Source organism: Phodopus roborovskii, unplaced genomic scaffold (assembly GCF_943737965.1).
Source record: "Phodopus roborovskii unplaced genomic scaffold, PHOROB, whole genome shotgun sequence".
Taxonomy (NCBI): domain Eukaryota; kingdom Metazoa; phylum Chordata; class Mammalia; order Rodentia; family Cricetidae; genus Phodopus; species Phodopus roborovskii.
In genome coordinates this window covers 1,541,534-1,563,656 of record NW_026126485.1, presented here as the reverse complement: position 1 = coordinate 1,563,656, position 22,123 = coordinate 1,541,534, and the positions used below count along the sequence as shown (strand labels likewise).

The window sequence follows — 22,123 nt, the reverse complement described above, 5'->3', positions numbered from 1 at the left end:
GCAGATGAAGGGGGATTTTATAAAACCCTTTCTGATCTTGATTTCCTGTTGCTTGGAACTGCCACCTACTGGCCAGACAGATTTAACTTGGAATTCAGCCTGCCTGCTCTGCCAAAACAGCCTGAATCCACACAATGTAGGGCCCTGTACTAACTAGAGACCTAGAGCTATCCCACTGGCAGGTGACAGCTCACTGCTGAAAGCATACACTCCTAATTTGCTTCCTTGGAGGCAGAGGTATCATCACATACATCATTAAATTATTTCCGTGGAGCAAACAGCTTAAATAAAGTTTATAGACAGTCTAGATTCCAGAGGATCATGGAAGATTTAGTCTTAGAATGCCAGATAACACTTAAGTCGGTTATTTAGAAAGCAGTGAGTGAAGTCTCATCCTAGTACCTGGTTTTTGTTGCATTGCTATTATTTTTAGGTTATTGCCCCCAGATAAGTGTAAAATGAAAATAGTTCCAGATTTGTTTTAGCTAGGCTTCAATACATATCTGCCTGCAAATGTATAACTTCTACTTGGAGGTGTAGCTGAAATACTGGCTCCTGTAAACTATCCCTTTAATAAATAAGAATAACAAAGCTCCTCTCATTTGGGATAGAAATGAGATAGCTAACAACACATAGTTCAGGCCTGCAAAGTGTGTCTTCAGTTGACTTGAAATGTTGGAAAAGGAGTTTACATGTGCTTGACTCTGAGTGGCTGTTACCACCTCATCAGATAGAGACCAGTCTCACCTACAACTTTGTGGTCTCTAAACCAAGTGAGTCACATTGCTTAGGAGCCACTTGGCTTTAACCAGAAGAAGATAGTCCTGGTGAGAGAGTAAAACAGCCTTTCTTGAGATCATCTACACAGTTGAAATGTGCATTCAGATCTGGTCACACTCAAGGCTCACATGTGTGTGTTCACGAACACCAGCTCTTTCCAAAGCTCATGGTGTGAATCTATTAACGACCTGAGAGACATTGGGGGCAGTGACACATTTTCTTTTTTCCATGGTGCTGGAGAAAGGGTTCAGTGATTAAGCAAACTGAGTGTGCTTACAGAGGACCAAGGTTTGAGCTCCAGCACCCACATGGCTGTTTTTGTAACTGTCTGTAACTCCAGTTCCAGGGAATCTGACACTTCTTCTGACCTCTGTAGTCACTACATGAAAATGGTGCAGGGACATAAATTCATAATAATATAAGGTTCATTTTAAAAAAAGGAATGCCTTGGTGGACATTTTTTAAATTTTCTGTTTAATAGCTACCATGTCATTTGATGATCTTGTTTTGAACATTTTAGGGATTCTAGAATGGGCAAATCCATGGAGACAAGATAGATTAGTATTTGCCAGCAGCTAAAGGCTGAGGCAATAGGAGACTGCAGATTTTGGAATGCTAAAATGTTCTAGCATTATTGTAGAACATGAAAAATGTCTTAAGTGAAACTTAGTCTTACAAGTTGTTTGTTTTTGGGGGGGGATTGTCAACCCCAATTTATTTCAGTTTATAGAGTTTGGAAAACTTCGCTTAGAACTTAATTAACATAGTAATTAAATTAGCTATATCTCATATACAAAAGTAAAACAAGGCATTCATGTAGGCCAACCTCTCCTGCTACAGAGAAATCTGGTCAGTGAGTATATTCAGACAGAGATGCACAAATATCTACTAATGTAGCTTTCCATCTTTTATGAAGTTAAAACGTGTACATGTCTGCTTGCTTTAGGTATGTCTTATTTATTGAGCAGGTTTTTACTGCGGGTTACCCACAGTTGCAAGCACCTTATGTACCCATGAGCTGGGAATTAAACCCAGATTTTAATAACTGACATCTAATTATTGCAACCAAAACAAAAGTCTTCATTTGTCTGTGTCTTTAGGATTCACATTTTATATTGTAAAAAAAATTGCATGGTATGATTTTTTTTTCTACCAGAAAATAAGACTCCATAAACAAAATATAAAGGATTACATAAAGGATTTTTATATTCATCAAGGTTATACATCTTTGTGTGCAAGGAATCTTGTATATAATAGGATACATTTGATGTTTGGTGAAAAACAAAATTATCTGGGAAGTAGCTCAACCCTAGAATACCAATCCTATAATCCCAGAACCTGGGAGGCTGAGGTAGAAGAACTATAAATTCACAGGTGGTATGAGCATTAGAGAAAGAAGGTGTGTGTATACGCGTGCGTGTGTACATACATACATACATACATACATACATACATACATATAATAGTCAGGAGAAAATGCCTTGACAGATTTCCAACAGTATCTGAGTATACAAGTCAAAATGGTAACAATCATGTCAGAAGTTAAAGACCCAGGACATGAAATGCAGACCACTCAGCAAGTCTGCCATTTGTCATGGCCTGTTATTACTTTTTATTACTCTCACATAATCTTAATGTCAAACTACACAGTTGTATTTATGTTTTTTTTTTTTTAGCATACACTTCCAGAATCTGTGTTCTTGTGGATTTTTGTAGGTCACTACTGTGCATGTTCACATGTACGGAAACCTGGTTACAGGTATACTGATGTGTGCCATTGGTCTTGAAAATGCTAGTTCTGATGAACTTCTCTGAGGCCATTGCACATCAGCTGTGTCCTCATTTCCAGGCTAATCTTAGTATTCACATGCATGTGTGTATAGGAAGTGTGACTCTTCAGGTGTGTCCAGTGCCCCCTCCCTGTGCCTCTTCCCCCATGCCCATGTGTCTGCCTCATGCACTTTGCCGATGTAACAGCCTATCCCATTGGTACCCTGAGCAAGCACGAGGTTGATGTACAAACACCTAAAGGTAATGGCACCAACTATCAGAGCCATTCTTCTGTCCCTAATGCATGGAATCCTGTACTTTCATTTCATCATGTGTATCTGACAAATCGCAGAGCCCCTGAGTAGACATAATTTATAGTTAATGGGAATCAATTCTGTCCAACAGAATCGTACATTTGAAGGTGAAGTCTCTCAGGATAATGTTCAAAATCTCGTCTCTACATTACAAAATTTCAGCAGTTTAGGTTGCACTCAGTCTGGTCTTGGGCTTTTAATGGAAAAAAAAAAAGCATCTTTTAGACATGCATTCTACAAGACAGGGTCTTTAGCAAAGATTAGAAATACATTACTTTAATCATGCTTTTTATGGTGATTTCTTATATACTAGTCTACATTGTGGTACACAGAGATGGAAATACATGTTACCTTTATGGCATTCAGCAAGAAATTATGCTTAAGACCCCTACACACATGAGAATCAAAGAATGTACAGTCTCCTCAGTAAAATGCTGCAGTATAACCTGTGTATAGCTTCTTCTGATTTAGATTATTTCTAATGCCCAATACATTGTAAGTGATGTACAAATAATTGTTCTTTTTTTTTTTTTTTTTTTTTTTTTTTAAGAGACTAGCAACAGGAAAAGTTATCTGTTCATGGTCACTACAAGTATGAGGTTTTCACACTACAGGTGTGAATTTAGTGTTTTTGTTCTGAAGTCAGTTGTTTTGTGTACATAGAGCCCTTGGGCAGGTGCAGCTGACTTTAGTCATATAGACATCCCATAACTGTATTATTTTGGAAGTCAAGGACACAAAATCATTATTCTGGCATTGGTTAAAAAGGGGGAGGAGTTCTCATGTGTAGACCTGTAAAGTTAGAAGAAAGCGGACTGGGAGTCCTGGTTTTCTGTAAACCATTCACCAGCCCTGAGAAATGTGCGGAAAGAAGCAATAACTTTAAAGACCAGAGACCTCTGGGGATTTTAAGTCTTGAACACCAAACAGTTGTAATGCAACACAAAGGAGCACATTTTAGTTAAACGACATGAGAATAGCTCTAGGCAGTTTGGTTTTATTCCTTATTATTATAATACCTGTGTATAATATGTGTCCATCAAAGAATTAATAGATCAGAACCAAGATGAAAAAAATTCCTTCACACAAACTGTCTCCTACAAGATGTATAAAAAGGTCTTGAAACTCTACTTGCAAGCCTCTCTCCGTTATCCTCATCAATAGATGGAAAGTTGTGATACTTCTACTCCCAGTGTAAACATTTCCAACACTGTAAAGGCAATTTACACACTTCTACCACTTTTGGGGCTCCATAAAGTAATACTCTATTAAGCTAGAGTCTATGGACACTGAGAAATGTCCACTCAGCCCTTCTAAGTCATTAGATCTGAAAGGTATCTGAATGCTGTAGAGCTTTTTGAAAGAATTAGAATTGTAATAAACAACTGTTAAGTCATAATCACTTTTATAATCATCCATCAACAATTCATTTTTGTGGCTTTTGATAGAAACCATATGTATGCAAAATCCCTGGCTGCACCAAACGTTACACAGACCCCAGCTCTCTCCGGAAACATGTGAAGACTGTGCATGGTCCTGAGGCTCATGTCACCAAGAAGCAGCGTGGGGACATGCACCCTCGGCCTCCGCCCCCAAGGGACTCTGGCAGCCACTCACAGTCCAGGTCCCCCGGCAGGCCAACTCAGGGAGCCTTTGCTGAACAGAAGGAGTTGAGCAACACTACCTCAAAGCGGGAAGAATGCCTCCAGGTGAAGACAGTCAAGGCTGAGAAGCCCATGGTATGTCATTCACTCTCCTGCTCTCCCAGAGCTGACCAGGCTCATTGAGAAAAACCCAACTAAGCATGTCAGGGGACAACATGGCCCCCTCTTCATTGCATCTGGCCACTCCGATTTGAGGGTTATGAGCCCAGTGAGTGAGACTACTTATTTGAAGTTAATCCGCTTAGAAAATAACTTTGCTCAAAAGGAATTTCTAAGATTCTCACCTGAATTTTAAAACTGATGCAGGGCCTTGACACTTGTGGTAGACAGGCATGGCTGCCAGTCTCTTCAAAGTGGCTACTCTGTAGGAAGACATTCCTTGAGCCTTTCTGCAAATATTTTTTCTTTCTTCCCTGCCCTGGTGACCCCAAGGTGAATAAGCTGAGGTCCATATTCTTTAGGGGCTTGCTTACAGTTCAGAGGAATACACAGATGGAAAAACAAATACAATTCAGATGTTGGGGCTCAACCACAAGTCTGTGAAAAGCCTTCTAGAAAAAGAGAATTGGCAGTGGGCTCTGAGGGCAGAGGCCATGAGGAAACAGTTAAGCACTTAGTTCAGGGAGAGCAAGTGGGTCCTGGGAAGGGGGAAGAGAGGACAAATCCAGTTGTGGGATTTGCCAGAGCAAAGGGAGACAAGGGCAAAGGCACGGTTAGTGGGTGACAGTGTTAACAGCTCTAGTATTAAGTATTGCAGTGCAGGTTAGGGACAGTGAAGATGGTCTACACACACCCAAAACTGTGATGCCTCTCATTGCTAAGTATTATTTGTAGCGGTTTATCTCAAAATGACTTGATATGTGAATATTTGTATACAAATTAAATTATAAAGGTCATACTCGAAGAGATGAAAACTGAACCATATATTTACAGGTGAGAAAATCAAAGTTCCTCGAGGTTAATCATGTGATCACATTTCCACAATAGATGCTGTGTGTACATGAACACATTTAAATACCAGATGCCTTTGTAGACATTTATTAATGAGCATTATGTTACATTTCTAATATAATTTCTTTTGAAACATGTCTTTAATTTGGTCATCATGCTATAAATTAAATTCTTTCTTCTTTTTTTCTTATTAATGCAACACATCTTCTGTCTATTGCTCCCAAATGTCTTGTTCTCACTTCCTAAGGACAGTGGGTAATAAGGTGAGGGGATTTTGGCTTCTCTATTCTTTTTTTGTTTTCATTTTAACATGCAAGTTCTCTTCTCATTCTATCTTTCTTTGGTTCTAATGGCTTTGTGATGCCTTTGGTGAACATTACTCAGCTCTGTGCCTTGCACATACATAGCATGTGAAAAATGGGAATTTAGGTGATAAAACTCATTGATACTTTTTCCTAGGTCTTCATAATAAACCACACTGGGACAACCAAGCTGTCGTTCTCAAATTCTATTTAATTCCTGTCCTGACTATCATAAATTCAAGTATAGGGCAGACGTGTACTGTTTACTTTGAAGACCTAGATAAATTTGTTAGCAACTTAACCTCCATTCAATTTCTGAATGCATATAAGTAGTGCACATGCCTTTTCCCATGCTCTGTGGTAGTGTGTTAGCATAGTCCTGTTCAAAGATCCATGTACATATATGTCCTGATTATTCTGTGAAAGAATGAAATTTACCCAAAGCTATAAAAAACTCTTAGTACCTTTGGAAGAGCTGGTATCTCAAGACTTGCTGAGACAAAATAATTAAGTAAGAATCTACTCATGATCAGATTTACATATCTTCTTTAGCTCTACTTGGTTTCCCAGGGTGAAGTCACTGTATCCTATGGCAGTTGCTAAGAAAGTATGTATTTGCTTAGATTTATATGCTGTGAAAGTAATAAAGTTGAAAGGATTCCCAGAGAGAGAGAGTTACCCTTACGAATACCTTCTTATCAGTGTTGTACATCCCACCCGAGAATAACTGGGTGACTTTTACTTGTTGTTAGTTGCTCCAGTTTCTATAGGAACCCTAGAGAAGGTACTGCATGAGCAAAGATTAGCCATCCTGGGAGTCTAAAGATTGTGATTTTCAGTGGTCACTGAACTTCTCTGAACATCACTTTTCATGTTCTTACAAAGATATGACTTCATCAGTTGGTACCCTTGCAACTTTACATAGATTGTTGTGCAGAGTGAGAACTATCCTGTGTGCGACAGGTCTATTCTCATGGTGCTTCCCAGACCCTGAGATAGTTAGGCTTTTCACCTTCTATCCCAGAAGCTCTGGTGTGGACAAAGTAGTACATTCTTTGAGACTAGTCAGTAAGATTAAGTTTCAATTGTTTACAAAATTTTCTTTCAGTGTCTAGTTGGTTAGGATTTGGAGACTACACTAAGAAACAGTAAAATCAATATACAAATTCGGGACCACAATCCATTGCAGCCTTTCTTCCCTTCTGAGTGTGACAGAAACAAGTAATTGATGCTGTACCTATTACAGCTGTTTTGACCCATACCCTATTGAAGGTCTGTAATGCCAGCAAAATATGCCAGGGAAGAAAAGATAGGATGATTTGAGAACCAGGTCTGAAGAGCCTAGAGGGACCTTTGTTGGAGGGAGATAATATGTCCTATGGAGAATCCCCTATATATGTATATTATAACTCAACAAAATGAACTCAGTTGGAACAATAATTAATAAGTCCTCCTAACCTAATCTTTAACTTAACCAGGTCTTTACTTAGGTGTTCTCGAGGGTTTACATTAATTTCCAATAGCAACCATTGATAATTGAGCCTATTAGGTACATAAAGAACTGCTGAGATGAATGGTTAAGAAATTTGCCCAAAAATAAAATCCTGGAGACAGAATTGAAAATAAGGAAATATGTCTGCATAGTTGACATTTGGAACAGGATCCCAAGGCTGATAACTCTGATCACACCACATCTAGCATCTTCTACCATCTATCATCTATCCTTGTGCATCAGCCTGGTGGGCCATTATCATTTTTGCCCAAAGGCTACTTCATCCACCAGCACATATTTTTTTCTTCTCATTTAACCTGCTGATAACATGAAGGTCTTGACTTGCATGAGCTGTCATTTTGACTTACTTTTCTGTACCCTTCCTGATGTCATGTTGTTTCTTTTTTCTTGACCCCAACAGACATCTCAGCCAAGCCCTGGTGGTCAGTCTTCATGCAGCAGCCAACAGTCCCCCATCAGCAACTATTCCAACAGTGGGCTCGAGCTTCCTCTGACTGATGGAGGTAGTGTAGCAGACCTCAGTGCCATCGATGAAACCCCAATCATGGACTCAACCATTTCCACGGCAACCACAGCCCTTGCTTTGCAAGCCAGGAGAAATCCGGCAGGGACCAAATGGATGGAGCACATCAAACTTGAAAGGCTAAAACAAGTGAATGGAATGTTTCCAAGACTGAACCCTATTCTACCCTCCAAAGCCCCTGCAGTGCCTCCTCTTATAGGAAATGGTAAGTTCCACCTTAGACCTCACGTCTGCCTGCTCATGATACTTCTTTTCCTTTAAGTGAGTCCAGAACATGCCAAGAGGACCTGGAGCTCTTGGTTTTGTATTTATTAGTTTCTCCTCAGATCCTAAACTTATGTTAGAACCTGTGTTGATATTGAACCATTCACATTGATTTTTCTGGGTGGTCCATATTTTGGAAATAATAACAGAATAATGCTGGAACTAAAAATGTGAAGACTCAGATTTTGATGGAAAAACTGTAACTTTTTAAAGTCCAGTGGGGCAAGAGAAACCTCAGCAATAGGTGCTTTGTAGTTAGTGCCCAATTCTACTTTCCAAAACATAAAACCAAGAGAATTTTATCTGTTTGCCCAGTTCAAGAAAATACAAGCTAATTGACTGCTTGGGGGAAATGCTTGTTGTTAGCTGACTTACAGCATTCTTAACTTTCTGTCTCTCCTTCTCCCTCTCTGCCTTCCCTCCAGGCACACAGTCCAATAACAACTATAGTTCAGGTGGGCCCGGGACGCTTCTCCCGAGCAAAAGTGACCTGTCTGGTGTAGACTTCACTGTGCTGAACACACTCAACAGGAGGGACAGCAGCACCAGCACCATCAGCTCTGCCTACCTGAGTAGCCGCAGATCCTCGGGCATCTCCCCCTGCTTTTCCAGCCGCAGGTCCAGTGAGGCATCCCAGGCTGAAGGGCGAACCCAGAATGTGAGTGTGGCTGACTCCTATGACCCTATCTCCACAGATGCCTCACGGAGGTCCAGTGAGGCCAGCCAGGGTGATGGGCTGCCCAGTCTACTCAGCCTCACACCTGTGCAACAATACCGCCTCAAGGCCAAGTATGCTGCTGCCACCGGTGGTCCACCACCTACACCCTTGCCCCACATGGAAAGGATGAGCCTGAAGACAAGAATGGCCTTGCTTGGGGAGGGCAGGGACTCAGGGGTGACCCTGCCTCCTGTTCATCCTCCTCGGAGGTGCAGTGATGGAGGAGGTCACACATACAGCCGGCGTCACCTGCTGCCTCATGATACACTAGCAAACAGTGTGAGGAGAGCCAGCGACCCTGTGAGGACAGTCTCTGAGAACATGTCACTTCCCAGGGTTCAACGCTTCAGTAGCCTCAACAGCTTCAATCCTCCAAGTTTGCCTCCATCGGTGGAAAAGCGTAGCTTAGTGCTACAAAATTACACCCGGCCAGAGAGCAGCCAGCAGCCCCGATACTTCCAAGCATCCCCTTGTCCTCCCAGCATCACAGAGAATGTTGCCCTGGAGGCCCTGACCATGGATGCTGATGCCAACTTGAATGATGAAGATTTCCTGCCAGATGATGTGGTACAGTATTTAAATTCCCAGAACCAAACAGGGTATGGACAATTACAGAATGCCATCTCTGAAGATAGCAAAGTAGCCCATGGGCCAGAGGACTTGGACCTACCAGGGCTGCCAGACAGTAATGTTGGCCAGCAGTACCCAGCTCTGGAGCAGCCCTGCTCTGAAGGCCGCAAAACCGATTTGCCCATCCAGTGGAATGAAGTCAGTTCTGGAAGTTCTGACCTGTCATCCTCCAAGCTGAAATGTGGTCAGCGCCCTGCCGTACAGCAGGCTCGAGCCTTCGGGTTGTACAACAATATGGTGGTACACCCACAGAATCCATGGAAAGTTGGGACTGGTTCCACTGGAGGATATCAGACCCTTGGGGAGAATGGCAGTACCTACAGTGGCCCAGAGCACTTTGTCATCCACAGTGGGGATGGACCTGGCTCAAATGGAAGTGCTTTCCATGAACAACCCTATAAGACCCAGCAGTATGGGAGCCAGCTCAACAGGCAGCCACTGACTTCCAGTGCTCTTGACAATGCCTGTGTTGCTGGAATTCAAGGGTCCAAGCTGAAAGGCAATACTGTGCAAGATAATGGGGGTTTGCTAGATTTTGGGCTGTCCACAGCACCAAATGAATTAGCTGGCAACACAGTGAATGGCATACAAACCCAAGATCAAATGGGACAGGGATACATTGCTCATCAGCTACTCAGCGGCAGCATGCAAAACCAGGGTACCAGCCGCCCTGGTCAACAGATACTAGGGCAGGTCGGTGCTACCTCACACATCAACATCTATCAAGGGACAGAGAGCTGCCTGCCAGGGACTCAGGATAACAGCAACCAGCCATCGAGCATGGCAGTTGTTAGGGGCTACCAGCCCTGTGCCAGCTACGGAGCCAGCAGGCGCCAGGCGATGCCACGGGGCAGCCTCACTCTGCAACAAGGACAGCTCAGCGATGTGAATCAGACGAGCAGAGTGAACAGCATCAAGATGGAGGCACAAGGGCAGTCCCAGCAGCTCTGCTCTAATGTGGAGAATTACTCTGGTCAGTTCTATGACCAAACCGTGGGCTTCAGTCAACAAGACAGGAAAGCCGGTTCCTTTTCCCTTTCGGATGCCAGCTGCCTGCTCCAAGGGGATGGCACTGAAAACTCTGAGTTACTTTCCCCAGGTGCTAACCAAGTGACAAGCACAGTTGACAGCTTTGAGAGTCATGACCTAGAAGGTGTGCAGATTGATTTTGATGCCATCATAGATGATGGGGACCATACCAGCCTGATGTCAGGGGCCTTGAGCCCAAGTATCATTCAGAACCTTTCCCATAGCTCCTCCCGCCTCACCACACCACGGGCATCCCTCCCATTCCCCCCCATGTCCATGAGCACCACCAACATGGCTATCGGAGATATGAGTTCTTTGCTGACCTCCCTTGCAGAAGAAAGCAAGTTCCTTGCAGTTATGCAGTAGGCAAGGAGGACCACAAGTAGAGGTAAAACTTTAGGACTTGAAAGATTGAATTGACTCTGGACTCCCCCCCCCCAAGTTCTGTATGTATTTTAGCAATCTCATCTCACCTGACTGGGATGTGTCTCAAGTATATTCCTTTTATGGAAAAGGACTCTGAAAAAACCCTAAGGTATTCTAGGGGAGAAACTGTCTTCCATTTCAGTTCTGAATCAGTATTGTGACATTCAAATCGCCCTCTTGTGTTAACCTGTAAGCCTGCCCTCTTTTGAGTAAATGTGTGATGTGCGTGTTCTTTCTTTTAGGAGGGAAGTATTCAAATTAAAAGATTTGGCCTGCTTCTCTGCTATCCCAGGAACTAGGAATTGATGTACCTGTGACCAAAGGGTTACAGGTCCACCTTTTAAACTTTTCCTGAATGCTTACTCAGTGATGTGTGTGTGTGTGTGTTTGTGTGTGTGTGTGTTTGTGTGTGTGTGTGTGTGTTCTCACACTGAGTACAAGAATCGAAGAATGGTGAGTTTGAAAATTGTGGATGCATTATAGTTAGTATAAATAGCAGGTTTTTATGTGTTCCCCACCTTGATTCAGTTCAGGGCATACTTTTAACAGCTACACAAAAGTGAAAATTTGGGGATCCTACAAATTAAATAGTTTGTATTTCATTCAGAGATTTTTTTTAGAGGGTTAAATTCTGTAAGTATCCCATGCATACATCTATGTGGTCAGTTCTCAGTCACGTCCTTTGTGTCCCCTTGACCTTTATAAACATTCAGCGTTATTTAGCACTGCCAAGAGAGAATGGACGGGTGGTGGATGTTCAGACAGTCACTCTTTTAGCTCTTTGTAAGAAGTTAGACCAATTATAGATTGAAACAATTGGGTAGAATTAGTTTGATAACTGTTTGTGGACTTGCTATAATTGATTATTGGTCCCACCTCTTTCCTCTTATCATAGATAACTGAGAATTGATTATATGTAGCTCTAAATAGGTATTTAAGCAACCCACTACTGGATGTATCGTTACCATTTATTAATTTCACTATCATAAGGGACTATGTCTACTCTTAAGTGCTCTATTTTAAGAGATGTGTAAAACTTAACTGTAAAAGGCAAAGTTCACATACACTGACATTGGAAATAATTGCTTTAACCATTTTTAGCACTGGAGAGCATGAAAGGTGATATTTCGTAGCCATGGACTAGTCCTTTTGCTTTGGATTAAGATCTTAAAGATACACAATGCAGCCACTCCTTGCAGCTGACACACAAAGCCATACTATGTGTACATAGAGTACATGGATTATTCAGCATATTACTTTAAAATAAATGCTAACCCATCAACCCCCAGCACTGGATTTCCCCCCAAGTAATTCTTGGCACAGTTGTGTGGCTTATTCTCTTAAATCCTGCCATTAGAATTAGGAGTAAAAAGATGAAAACCAAGTAAGTGTTAGTTAACAGCAAGAATGTTACAACTAGCCAATTTCACTCATGCCTATTTTCTCCCACTGGAGCACTGATTTCAGCAGGGAGGACACTTTGCCATTCAGGACTTTGTGGCTAAGGTAGCTAGTTTGCTTCCTGTTAGACATCCCCAGGACCAGTAGAGCAGTTTAAGTTTTCCACATCCTGCAGCCCTCTCCCAGCAGACCATGAGCAAGAGGGAACTGCTGGCCTGGGTTCGGGAGTAGAAAGCAAGGCCTCTCTGTTCTAGCAGGTCACTTTTGCAATCCGAAACACCGATGGAGTCCATGAATTTCACTTGTCAAAACTTTCTGCTCTGGGTCTTACCTGGCTTGCCTTATTATCTGGCCCAACCCTTTTATTACTTTTAATTTTAAAGGGGGGGGGGGATTCAGGATGCTCCTCTTTGCTCAGCAAGGAGAGTGAGCCTGGTTCCTGGTCACACCCTTGTCTTCTCCGGCAGAGCCCTTTCTAGGTGTGATCCTTTCAAGTGGCCTTGAAGTCTCAAGTGTCATGATTTCCCACATTGACTGTCCCTCCCAGGGCTTAGGCAGTGCAAAGAACAAGACTGCTGCCACCTTACCTTCTGGCTTTGCTGCATTCATTTCTTCTTTCTCGGCCTTATTTTCAAGCCCCTGCCTTTAGCTTTGTGGAACCAATGTTTCAACTCTGACTCTTCTCAATATGAAAATTTCAGAAGGATACAGGTTAAAAACAAAAATGGATGGTGGAAAGTATTCTGTCCCAAGATTTCAATGATCTGTCATGATGTCCAGTGCAAGAAGGATCATTTGGTCGCTAAAACTATTCCATGGGACATGAGATCTCTGCAGGCATGTCATTTTCTGTCACAACCCACTCAGTCTGCCACCTTTTTCTGTTCTTTGGATGTTGCGTTTAGGAGAGACAGTTTTGATGCTGTTGCCCCCTTTGCCTTTTAATGAAAGAACAGGCCCATACATGGTACTCTTGTTTCGCGTCTGTGTTAAATGGTTTTTGTTTTTCATGCCTTTTTTCTAAAGAATTAAGTAACTCACTCCCCTGCTTCTCACATGTTGGCTTGTTGTGAGCCGTGGGTTTTGATTCTTGCAATGTATGTGCCTTATTTTATGTTTCTCTTGTCAATGAAAAGGACCAGTTGTTGTTGTCCAGTCAGCACTCCAAGGCTGCATGTCCAGACAGTGTTACCAAGAAGCGAGCCCAGGATTGTAGCGGTCTGAACTGTCGTGTGACTGATTTCCTGTGTTGTTTGAAGCTGATAGGAGGATGTTCTCCTCTGACAAGTTACCCTTGTATATCCTGCAAATGTGTAAGATAAACTATGTTCCTTTTCTCCACCTTTTTTTAGATTTTTAAGAAGAAGATGTGTAATCCTTTTTAAAGAACAACACATGTAAATACATTCAAGTATTGTAGGTGTAGAGTTGGTACGTGATGGCCATGGGCCTTCCTTGAAAAAGCCTGTGGCTGCTCAGTGCTCATAGGCCACAGGAATGGCAGCCCAGACACATGAACTCTCCCTTGGCTTTCAGAACCACTTAGTCCTTTTGTAACAAAGAAAAAAAATAAACAAAAATAAATAAATAAATAAAAATGTTTCTTACAGTGTCAATAAAAAAAAACTTTGTACTGAAATGTTTTACTGGATTCTTTTTGTTTTCTTCACTTAATCCCTATAAGAGTAAAAGAATACTTTCTCTTGAAAAATCCCCTGGCTATAGTTGAATCCAGATTGGACATACAAATTAAGTTAGAGTTCTCTAGAGTGGAAGATCTTATAGGGTGTGTGTGTGTGTGCGCGCACACACACGTGCGTATGCGTGGCATAATAAAATGGCTTACTGGCTGTGGTCCTACTTAATCCAATGATGGCTGACTATGATCAGAAGATTAAAGAACCCAATAGTTGTTCAGTTCATGAGGTTAAATGTCTCAGCTGATCTTCAGTATACTTGAGAATCCCAAAGAAGTGGTCTAATGCCAGTGAAGAAATGGACTTGGTAGCAAGAGCTGGCAAACAGACAACTTCCTTCTTCCTTGCCCTTTGTATGGGCTGCAACAGAAGGTGTGGTCCAGATTAAAGATGGATATTTCCACCTCAAAAAATATGGATTAAAGGATCTGGATTAGACATGTGTCTTCCCACTTCAAATAATTTTATTTTTATTCCTCACAGGTATGGCCAGTCATTTGGGTATTCCAGATGTAGTCATGTTGGCCACTAAGAATGACCATCATTCACTATATGGAAATGAAATTGCCGGCACATTCATTGGCAGTGTGAGATGTATACTTCACATACACAAAGCTGTGCAGAGCATGGCCATGGCCCTTGTGTTTCTTAGTTTTACTGCTTTGTCCAACTCTGAGGAAAAGTGATAGGGTTTCAAAGCTAAGAACTTGTCTCCCTTTTTTATACTATCCTTTTACCTAGAGATATACTAACACAAATGGAAAGTCTGGCATGATAAAGACTTACTTTATTCCCCACACATTTTTTTCTTTAACTTCTATTTTATTCTATGTGTATGGGTGTTCTGCCTGCATGTATGGCCACACCATGTGTGTGTCTGGAACCCACAGAGACCAGAAGAGGGCATCAAATCCCCTGGAACTGGAGTTGCGTTCAGTCATGAGCTACAATGTGGGTGCTGAGAATCAAACCCCAGTTCTCTGGAAGAACAGCCTGTGCTGTTAACCACTGAGCTGCCTCTCCAGCCCCTCGAGGCTTTAATGATTAGCTTTAGTCAGAAATGTATTTGTCTCCTTTGCTTTTTTAGCCAGTTTGCAGTAGTGCTCTACATGTTACCATCACAGATCTACATTCCATGTTGTCAGTAGCAGCACACGTTGGAAGCCATTGTTGCTGGGAAACATGAGTGTTGACTGGGTATCCCAAGCCTCAGGACTAGTGCACCTCTTAAAGGAAGAGCATACAGGAACTTCAGTATGCCTTCCTGCCTAAGGGAAATTTCCATTGGCAAAAATGCTTTGCTTTCCCAGTTAGGTTTTTCAAAAATGTGTCCAAATGAATTCAGGAAAAAATAAGAAAGCATGAATTTATATTCTGTCCAGATATAAATTACCAGCTCAGAAATATTTGTGTCATATAGCATGCCAGAATAAAAAGATCTCTCTAAGAAAAAAAAAAAAAACAGGCAAACAATCAAATCAGAACTAAAAAATTAAAAACAAACATAGCACATATACAAACAAAACTCATAAAAACAGCAGGTGTGATGGTTCACTCCTTTAAACATAGGAGGCAGAGGCACATGACTACATTCAAGGCCAACCCTGGTCTATAGAGTTCCAGGACAGCCAGGGCTACATAGAGAAATCCTGTCTCCAAATTAGAAATAAATCAAAACTTGTAAAAGCAAAGTCAGAAATCATACAAACAAAAGGCCAGTAAAACATGTATTTTTTCCTCTCGCCCATGACTTACCTAGTTTCAGGTTCTTGGTCACTGGAATAGAGTTAGGGATAGGTTCCACCTTGGAGAGTGGCCTTGAATCCAATGAGAAAGTGGTTGGTTACTCCCACAGCATTTATGCCATTATGCCACCAGTGTATCATGTGGTCATGTCAATGTTTAGATCACAAGGTGGTTCCCTTTGCTTCTTCCTGTGGATTCCCTCAGCCCATTCCCATTCCCTGGGTTAACCCCTGATACCTAGAGCATTTTTTCCCTGGGATTCTCAGTGGCCACACCAGGCAGGGACTCATGTGTCTCCATTACAATATCCATTCCTGCCCCCAGCCCTGTAACAAGTGCCCTTCCTCCCATGATCCAGTCACTGGAGACTCCAACTGTCAATACAGTGTCCCTCTAGTCCTTTCGTACCTGTCTCTCCAGATTATTTTTTGTCTTCAACCTATTTAACAGGAGGCCCTCCTCTCATTATACCTCCAACTCCCTGGGAACTCTGCCTCTCAGTGTGGATGGGATCCCCTTAGTTCTTTCCCACAGCCCCTCTTAGCCTTTTTTCCTAGCCCATGTGTAGTCTTTTCTGCCACCCACCAACTGCTGAAAGCACGGTCTACTAGGGAACCCACAGTCACCACACTTTCCTAAAATCCAAGAAATGGAATACCCAACAAAGGTTAGATCAGATGTCAACACCTAAAATCACCTCAACCATCAGAACCCCAGATCCCTAGACATCAATCCAAAAACACAAACATTAACAGACAAGACAACATGTCTCTACCACAATGCAGTAACCTTTGGTTCCAAGAGACCTTCAAGGCACAGTGAAGAAACTGGGCAGAAGAGAAAAGACATGTAAGGAAGGAGGAGGGAATGTAGTGTCAGTGTGGTTGGAAATAACATCTGGATCTAGAAATTCATGGACCAAGTTGCAAGGCACCATGAGAGATCTATTTTCTGCAAAATGGTTGAAAAGGAGAATCAGATCAGGAAATTGAATGACAAATGATGCAAAGATGAATTTAGTGACTTCTTCCCAACAGCACACCACATTCATTCCATGTAAGGTGTTAAGATGCCATTCGGTGGTGAGACATTACATCATGTTCCCAATGTGAAGAGGAAGTACCACCAAACTAATTATCATGAGCTGAAAGACAAGCATCCTAAAACAAACAGAAAACCACATACTTTGAATAGTTACCAAGGTGGAGAAATACATACTTGGCCACCATGGCACACAGTGTGTCCTCAGGGGAGGGAGAAAGGGTTTTCTTATGCTTGTTTCTGCCTCTCCACTTCCTTCTCCCAGTGATTCTCCTCCCTTCTCTTCTGAAAGGGACTTAACTGTTAATTAGCCACTAGGAAAGAGGCAGGCAAAAGGCATAAGGGTGTTAAAGCAAGCAGAAGTACCAGAGCTGCCTGTACCTCTAAGAGAGCACACTGGCCCAGGGCTAAGGAATTCTGGCTAACTCTTGAGATGTGCTGGATGGTACAGTTGAGTCTGTGCAAAGGCAGCTTAGACTTGTGAAGACAGAAAGCACACAGTGTGTCTGGAAGGCCACTGCACTTGAACTTTGAAATGAGTGGAGAATGAGGATGGAATTGAAAGGTAAGAGAAACAGCATGAAATGGGGACTGATAAGCAATGTTTACTAATTGTTATCTCTTTTTGAGAAATGTTTAAAATACCATTGGGCATGATGGTAGATGGCCAGTGGTGGAGTGCTAGACAGGAAATGATGGGGATCAGAGTGAAGGGGGTGCCCTTGGCTCCTCCAAGCTGAGTTCTTCCCTTCAGAAGCAAGCAGGACAGCAGGCAAGAAGGGCATTGAGCTATATAGCCTGCCCTGCCACAGCCTCCAGCGTGGCAGTACTAGGAAGAACCAGAATCAGAGATAGGACTTTGTGAGTCTGCAAGAAACTCTGGGTGTGATTCTGCATTTTAGTCCCTGTAAGTTGTTTCTCTCACATTACAGGGATACTTTAAAAAAAGCTACTTCCTCTTTGAACATTCTGCTTCCCATCCTGCCGCAGCTCAGTTTGGCTCAACTCTGCCTGCTCTCCTGTTCCTTGCTGCTTTGGCTTGAGAAAGCTATGTGAGTACCTGCAGTGAGAGGTGGTCTGGCCAGTGAGTGAATCAAACAGGCAAAGAGCAGCAGGGAGTAGGTCTCACCTGTTGGCCTTGCTTTATACATGGGCTGGCTGCCATTTTCCTTAAGTGAGACCAAGGCAACATTTGTGAGTGATAAGGATAATTCCCCCACTGCTTCTATCTAATGGGGCTTCCTTCTCAAGTTCCAGCTAAAGAATGATTCACAACTAAAAGCTACTAAAACTTGATTGGATCTCTGCTTTTGGAAAAGGTCCAGCCTCAGAATGTGTACTTCTTCTGCGGGGATAAAAGACAGATCTCAGTAGTCATGGCCCTCTTGGTCCTCAGTTTCCAGGCCATTTAAATAAAAGCCCTGCATAAGCATTTGGCTGTATTTCTAGCCCAAAGCATCACTCTTGTGTTATGCTAAGGTCCCACAAGATGATGAGCTTACAGAACAGACTTTTTCCAATGGTCATTGAGGAAAGGAGTTGGGAACCCTGTCTATGCTTTCTTTTCTTTTCTACCTGTGAGACCCTCTGCCTGGCCCAGCTTGAACACTCCCTGCTTCTGGATTAGCACCCTTCCCCTGCAGCTGGGAAACCTCCTCTACTCAGAAATTCCAGGGGCCCGACATGATCCAGGCACAGAAATTAGGCCTCAGCTCCTCACTGCTGGCAGACTCAAGGCTCCAACCCTCCCGGGCTTGTAGGAGCCAAATGCACTGTGGAGGTGTGATTCACTGAGTTCCCAGAGGAAGGGTACACAGCCAGCTGGCAGGGACTTACTGCATGTCCAGGCCAAGGAATTCCATTGCTGTTAGCTGGAAACAAGCAGCCAGCTACCTCCCTTCTCTTCCTCGCTGGCTGATGCTTAGAGCTGGAGATGAGCCAGGGATCTGGGGAGAGGAAAAAAAAGAAAACAGGATCTGAGCTGCTCATGACCAAGATAAGTCTGTGGTTGGGGTCCTAGGAGAGTTAAGGCAAGAAGTGTTTGTATCTCCATTTAAAGGTGATTCTTATGCTGATTTATACTTGGATACATTGTCCAGAGGTGAGTTGTTTTTTTTTTTTAATAAGCAGCCAATGGGAGACAAGAAAAATAACATATATGCCACAGCTCAGGGATGGTCTATGTTCTGAATAAGAAATTTCCCCCTTATATCTTGGACACTTTGGGGCTTCTAGGAGTGATGCTACAGACCCATTGATTAGCTCTTCTTAAGCCTTTTAGTCTTAAGAGATTATGGTGTGCATGAACCCAGGTCCCCTGACACTTTCCATTTGACCCACATCCTTCCAAAAATGAGATCATGGAACATCATGATAAACTTTTCCCCTGAAGTTTATACCAAGATTGAAAACCAAAGACCCTGTCCAAGCAACCTCCCCTTCATGCTTAGATCAATGTGTCACTTGAATTGAGGAAACAGCTCAGATCTTTTTTACCTGCCTTTGTGCCATCTCAGGGTCAATAATAAACACCCGTCTACAGCTTATCCTCAAATCAGAGGGCAAAGAATACCACCTCGGTCCACAGTGCAGAAGGTTAAGTAACAGCCTTTGCTTTTCGGTTGCCTTGACCCAGGCTTTCTTCACATCCTGTAAAGTTTTGAATAATTTAATATCTCTTTGCACAATTCTGCCAAAGCATCCAAAAGCTTCCAACATAGTGATGACTCCAACTAGTTTGAAATGCATTCTGAGGCTGTTCTAAATCAAAGTAGATGTAACACACAGCCAAAGCTAAGCTTTTAAAAACAAGCTGATTCTAATGTAGCCTTGCCAACCACGTGCACTAAAATTCGAGCTTCATTCAGTCAAAGGGCTTTTCTCTTAAAAAGAATGCAAAATGAATAAAGAAAGGGTGTTGCTATGGTGTCAACACCAACTGATGTTCACTTCTGGTACTAACCACCTGGATAATAGCATGAGTGGGGATCCCACAAATTGAGAGCTCAGTTTTCTACAAGGCTGCCTACAATTCAAAAGGAAGCCACAAGTTTAGAGTAACCTGGGCCATTGACATTTCCTAGAAGTCACAAATTTGGGAGTTTTGATGATCTTGTAGGGTTAACATTTTCCCAGATCTTTACACAGAATTTAGAACAGTACCATCCTTATGTTTAATTTCATTACAAACACTACAGCTGAGTAGTAGCCCAAGGTGACACATAGGCCAAGGTCTGAAAATGCCTTCTCTTTGTAGAGTCAGGTATGTCACCTTGTAGGCACAAGTGTGACCACTAACTAGAGAACTTGGCTTAGTTTTATTCTTGTTCTGCAGATGTTTAGTGGGGTGTTGTTATTCAGGCATAACTGATTAAATCAATTGGTCATATGATCTAATGAAATCCCCAGTTCCTCCTGCAGAAATAAAGCCAGCCCTCCAAGCACATACATGGCCTTCTGGTAGCCAGAGCCTATTGTGATGTTATCTACATGGCCACTGTGACTCATATCACTGGTATGGGTTCAGGTGTGACTCTGTGATCTTTTAATTGTAAAGTAGTCCTGTTACTGGGGTAGTTGGAGTGGGAGTTAGAATATCTGTCCTAATAGCCAAGAGTAAGGTCAGTCTTCATCCTTGAAATGGTAATTTCTTCTGGAATACAAACAGGTCCAAGACTAAGATCAAGATGTGCTTGGAGCTCTGAGATTCCAGGTTTCTGGTAAGGCCCTGATGTGGGCTGACATTTGGACACTATCACACCATCAATAGCTGAATGTAATACTTGTATCCTGGAGCCCCAGACTTTTGGTGAGGACTCAAGACTGTAGTTACAAAATGCTTGTCCATACAACAAGTATGAAGTGCACAATGAGCTGGGCTGTCGTGGCTCACATCTTTAGTCCCAGCACTTGGAAGGCAGAGGCAGGTGGATCTCTGTGAGTTCCAGGCCAGCCTGGTCTACACAGCAAGTTCCAGGACAGGCTCCAAAACAATACAGAGAAACCCTGTCTCGGAATAAAAAAGTGCACAATGGAAACTGTTTGAAGAATTTTTCCCCTGTCAATATTTATTTTGTTAGAGATGTTTTTGTTTCAAGGCCTCTCAGATCTCCCTATTAAGTCCATTTTCCTCATGAAAACTTCATCAGAAACCCTCCCTCCTTAAATCTCACCCATGGTCTAACACTATGAAGCTGTCTGTATGTACTTGATTTTTGTTGACAGGGCTGAAGTAAGGGTAATCTGGAATTTAGACAGCTTCTTTATTCAATTTCACTCTCCCAAGTAGGCTTTTCTTTCTCTCTTTCTTTTCTTTTCTTTTTTTTTTTTTTTTTTTTGAAGCTGAATTTTATTTTTATTTTTATTATTATTACTTTTTCCAAGTTGACTTTTCTAAGACCTTTACCCTCCCATTCCAGCCTAGCATCCAACTCCATACAGTTAGTGTGAAGTCCAGACTTTACCCTTTGCCCCTTCATAGCTCGTGAGACCCTAAAAACAGGTATGTGGGCCTTAAAAGGATAATTTGAATTAAATTAGAGCCATTGGGGAGTAATACATCCCTTGGGACTTTGCAAGGAATTATTTGATGCATCCTGAATCCCTCTTCTAAAACTATGTTCAGATCTTTAATAAAGTATAGGCCAAGGCAGAGAGAAAAAAAACTATAGATGTTGGTGGAAAGTTTTAATCCTCATATTTAGTAGATAGCCTCAACTTATTCCATCTACCGGAATGCAAAATTTATATAAAATTATAAAATGATGCAAAGAACAACTACTATGTTAACTAGTGAGTTTTACATTCCTCTCTTAATGTGGGATTTGTAGCTAAAATTTTAGAATGAAAAGTATAAAATTGCATCTGAATCTATATATTTATAAAGATATATATATTTTATAGGCCTATGATATTGTCCTGGTTTGGGTGGTGCTACCAAATTAGCTAATAAAATTCCTTAAGGAATTCTATTTTCACAAGCTTACAAAGAAATAAACATTTACATAAAATAGTCTATATGGATATATAGGAACAGTCAACAATATTAGTTAGAGGGGGAAACCTCCACTGAGAAAATGCTTTCATAAGATAAGGCTGTAAGCAAATCTGTAGAACATTTTCTCAGTGATTGCTAGTGGAAGGCCCAGCCCATTGATGGTGGTGACATCCCTGGGTTGGTGGTCCTAGGTTCATTTAAAATTTATATTGAGAAGATAATGTCAATTTATCTACTGACAGTGCAAAATTTATATAAAATTATAAAGCAGAACAAAGACAAGGACCAACTCTTACATTAACTAATGAGTTTTTCATTCCTCTCTTAATGAGTGATTTGGGACCAAGACAGGAGTGTA

At 42.0% G+C, this 22,123-nt stretch overlaps 1 protein-coding gene across 2 annotated transcripts in view; it reads left to right on the top strand.

Annotated features, from left to right (window-relative positions):
* Positions 1 to 11,107, top strand: part of Gli3 (GLI family zinc finger 3) — a 253,101-nt gene extending 241,994 nt beyond the window's left edge. For both annotated transcript variants that reach the window (XM_051194720.1, XM_051194721.1), the window contains 3 exons: positions 4,313 to 4,603; positions 7,695 to 8,022; positions 8,507 to 11,107. In XM_051194720.1, coding sequence (XP_051050677.1) covers positions 4,313 to 4,603; positions 7,695 to 8,022; positions 8,507 to 10,824 — 2,937 coding nt within the window. In that variant the 3' untranslated portion in view covers positions 10,825 to 11,107. The remainder of the gene's footprint in view (positions 1 to 4,312; positions 4,604 to 7,694; positions 8,023 to 8,506) is intronic.
* Positions 11,108 to 22,123: the final 11,016 nt, after the last annotated feature.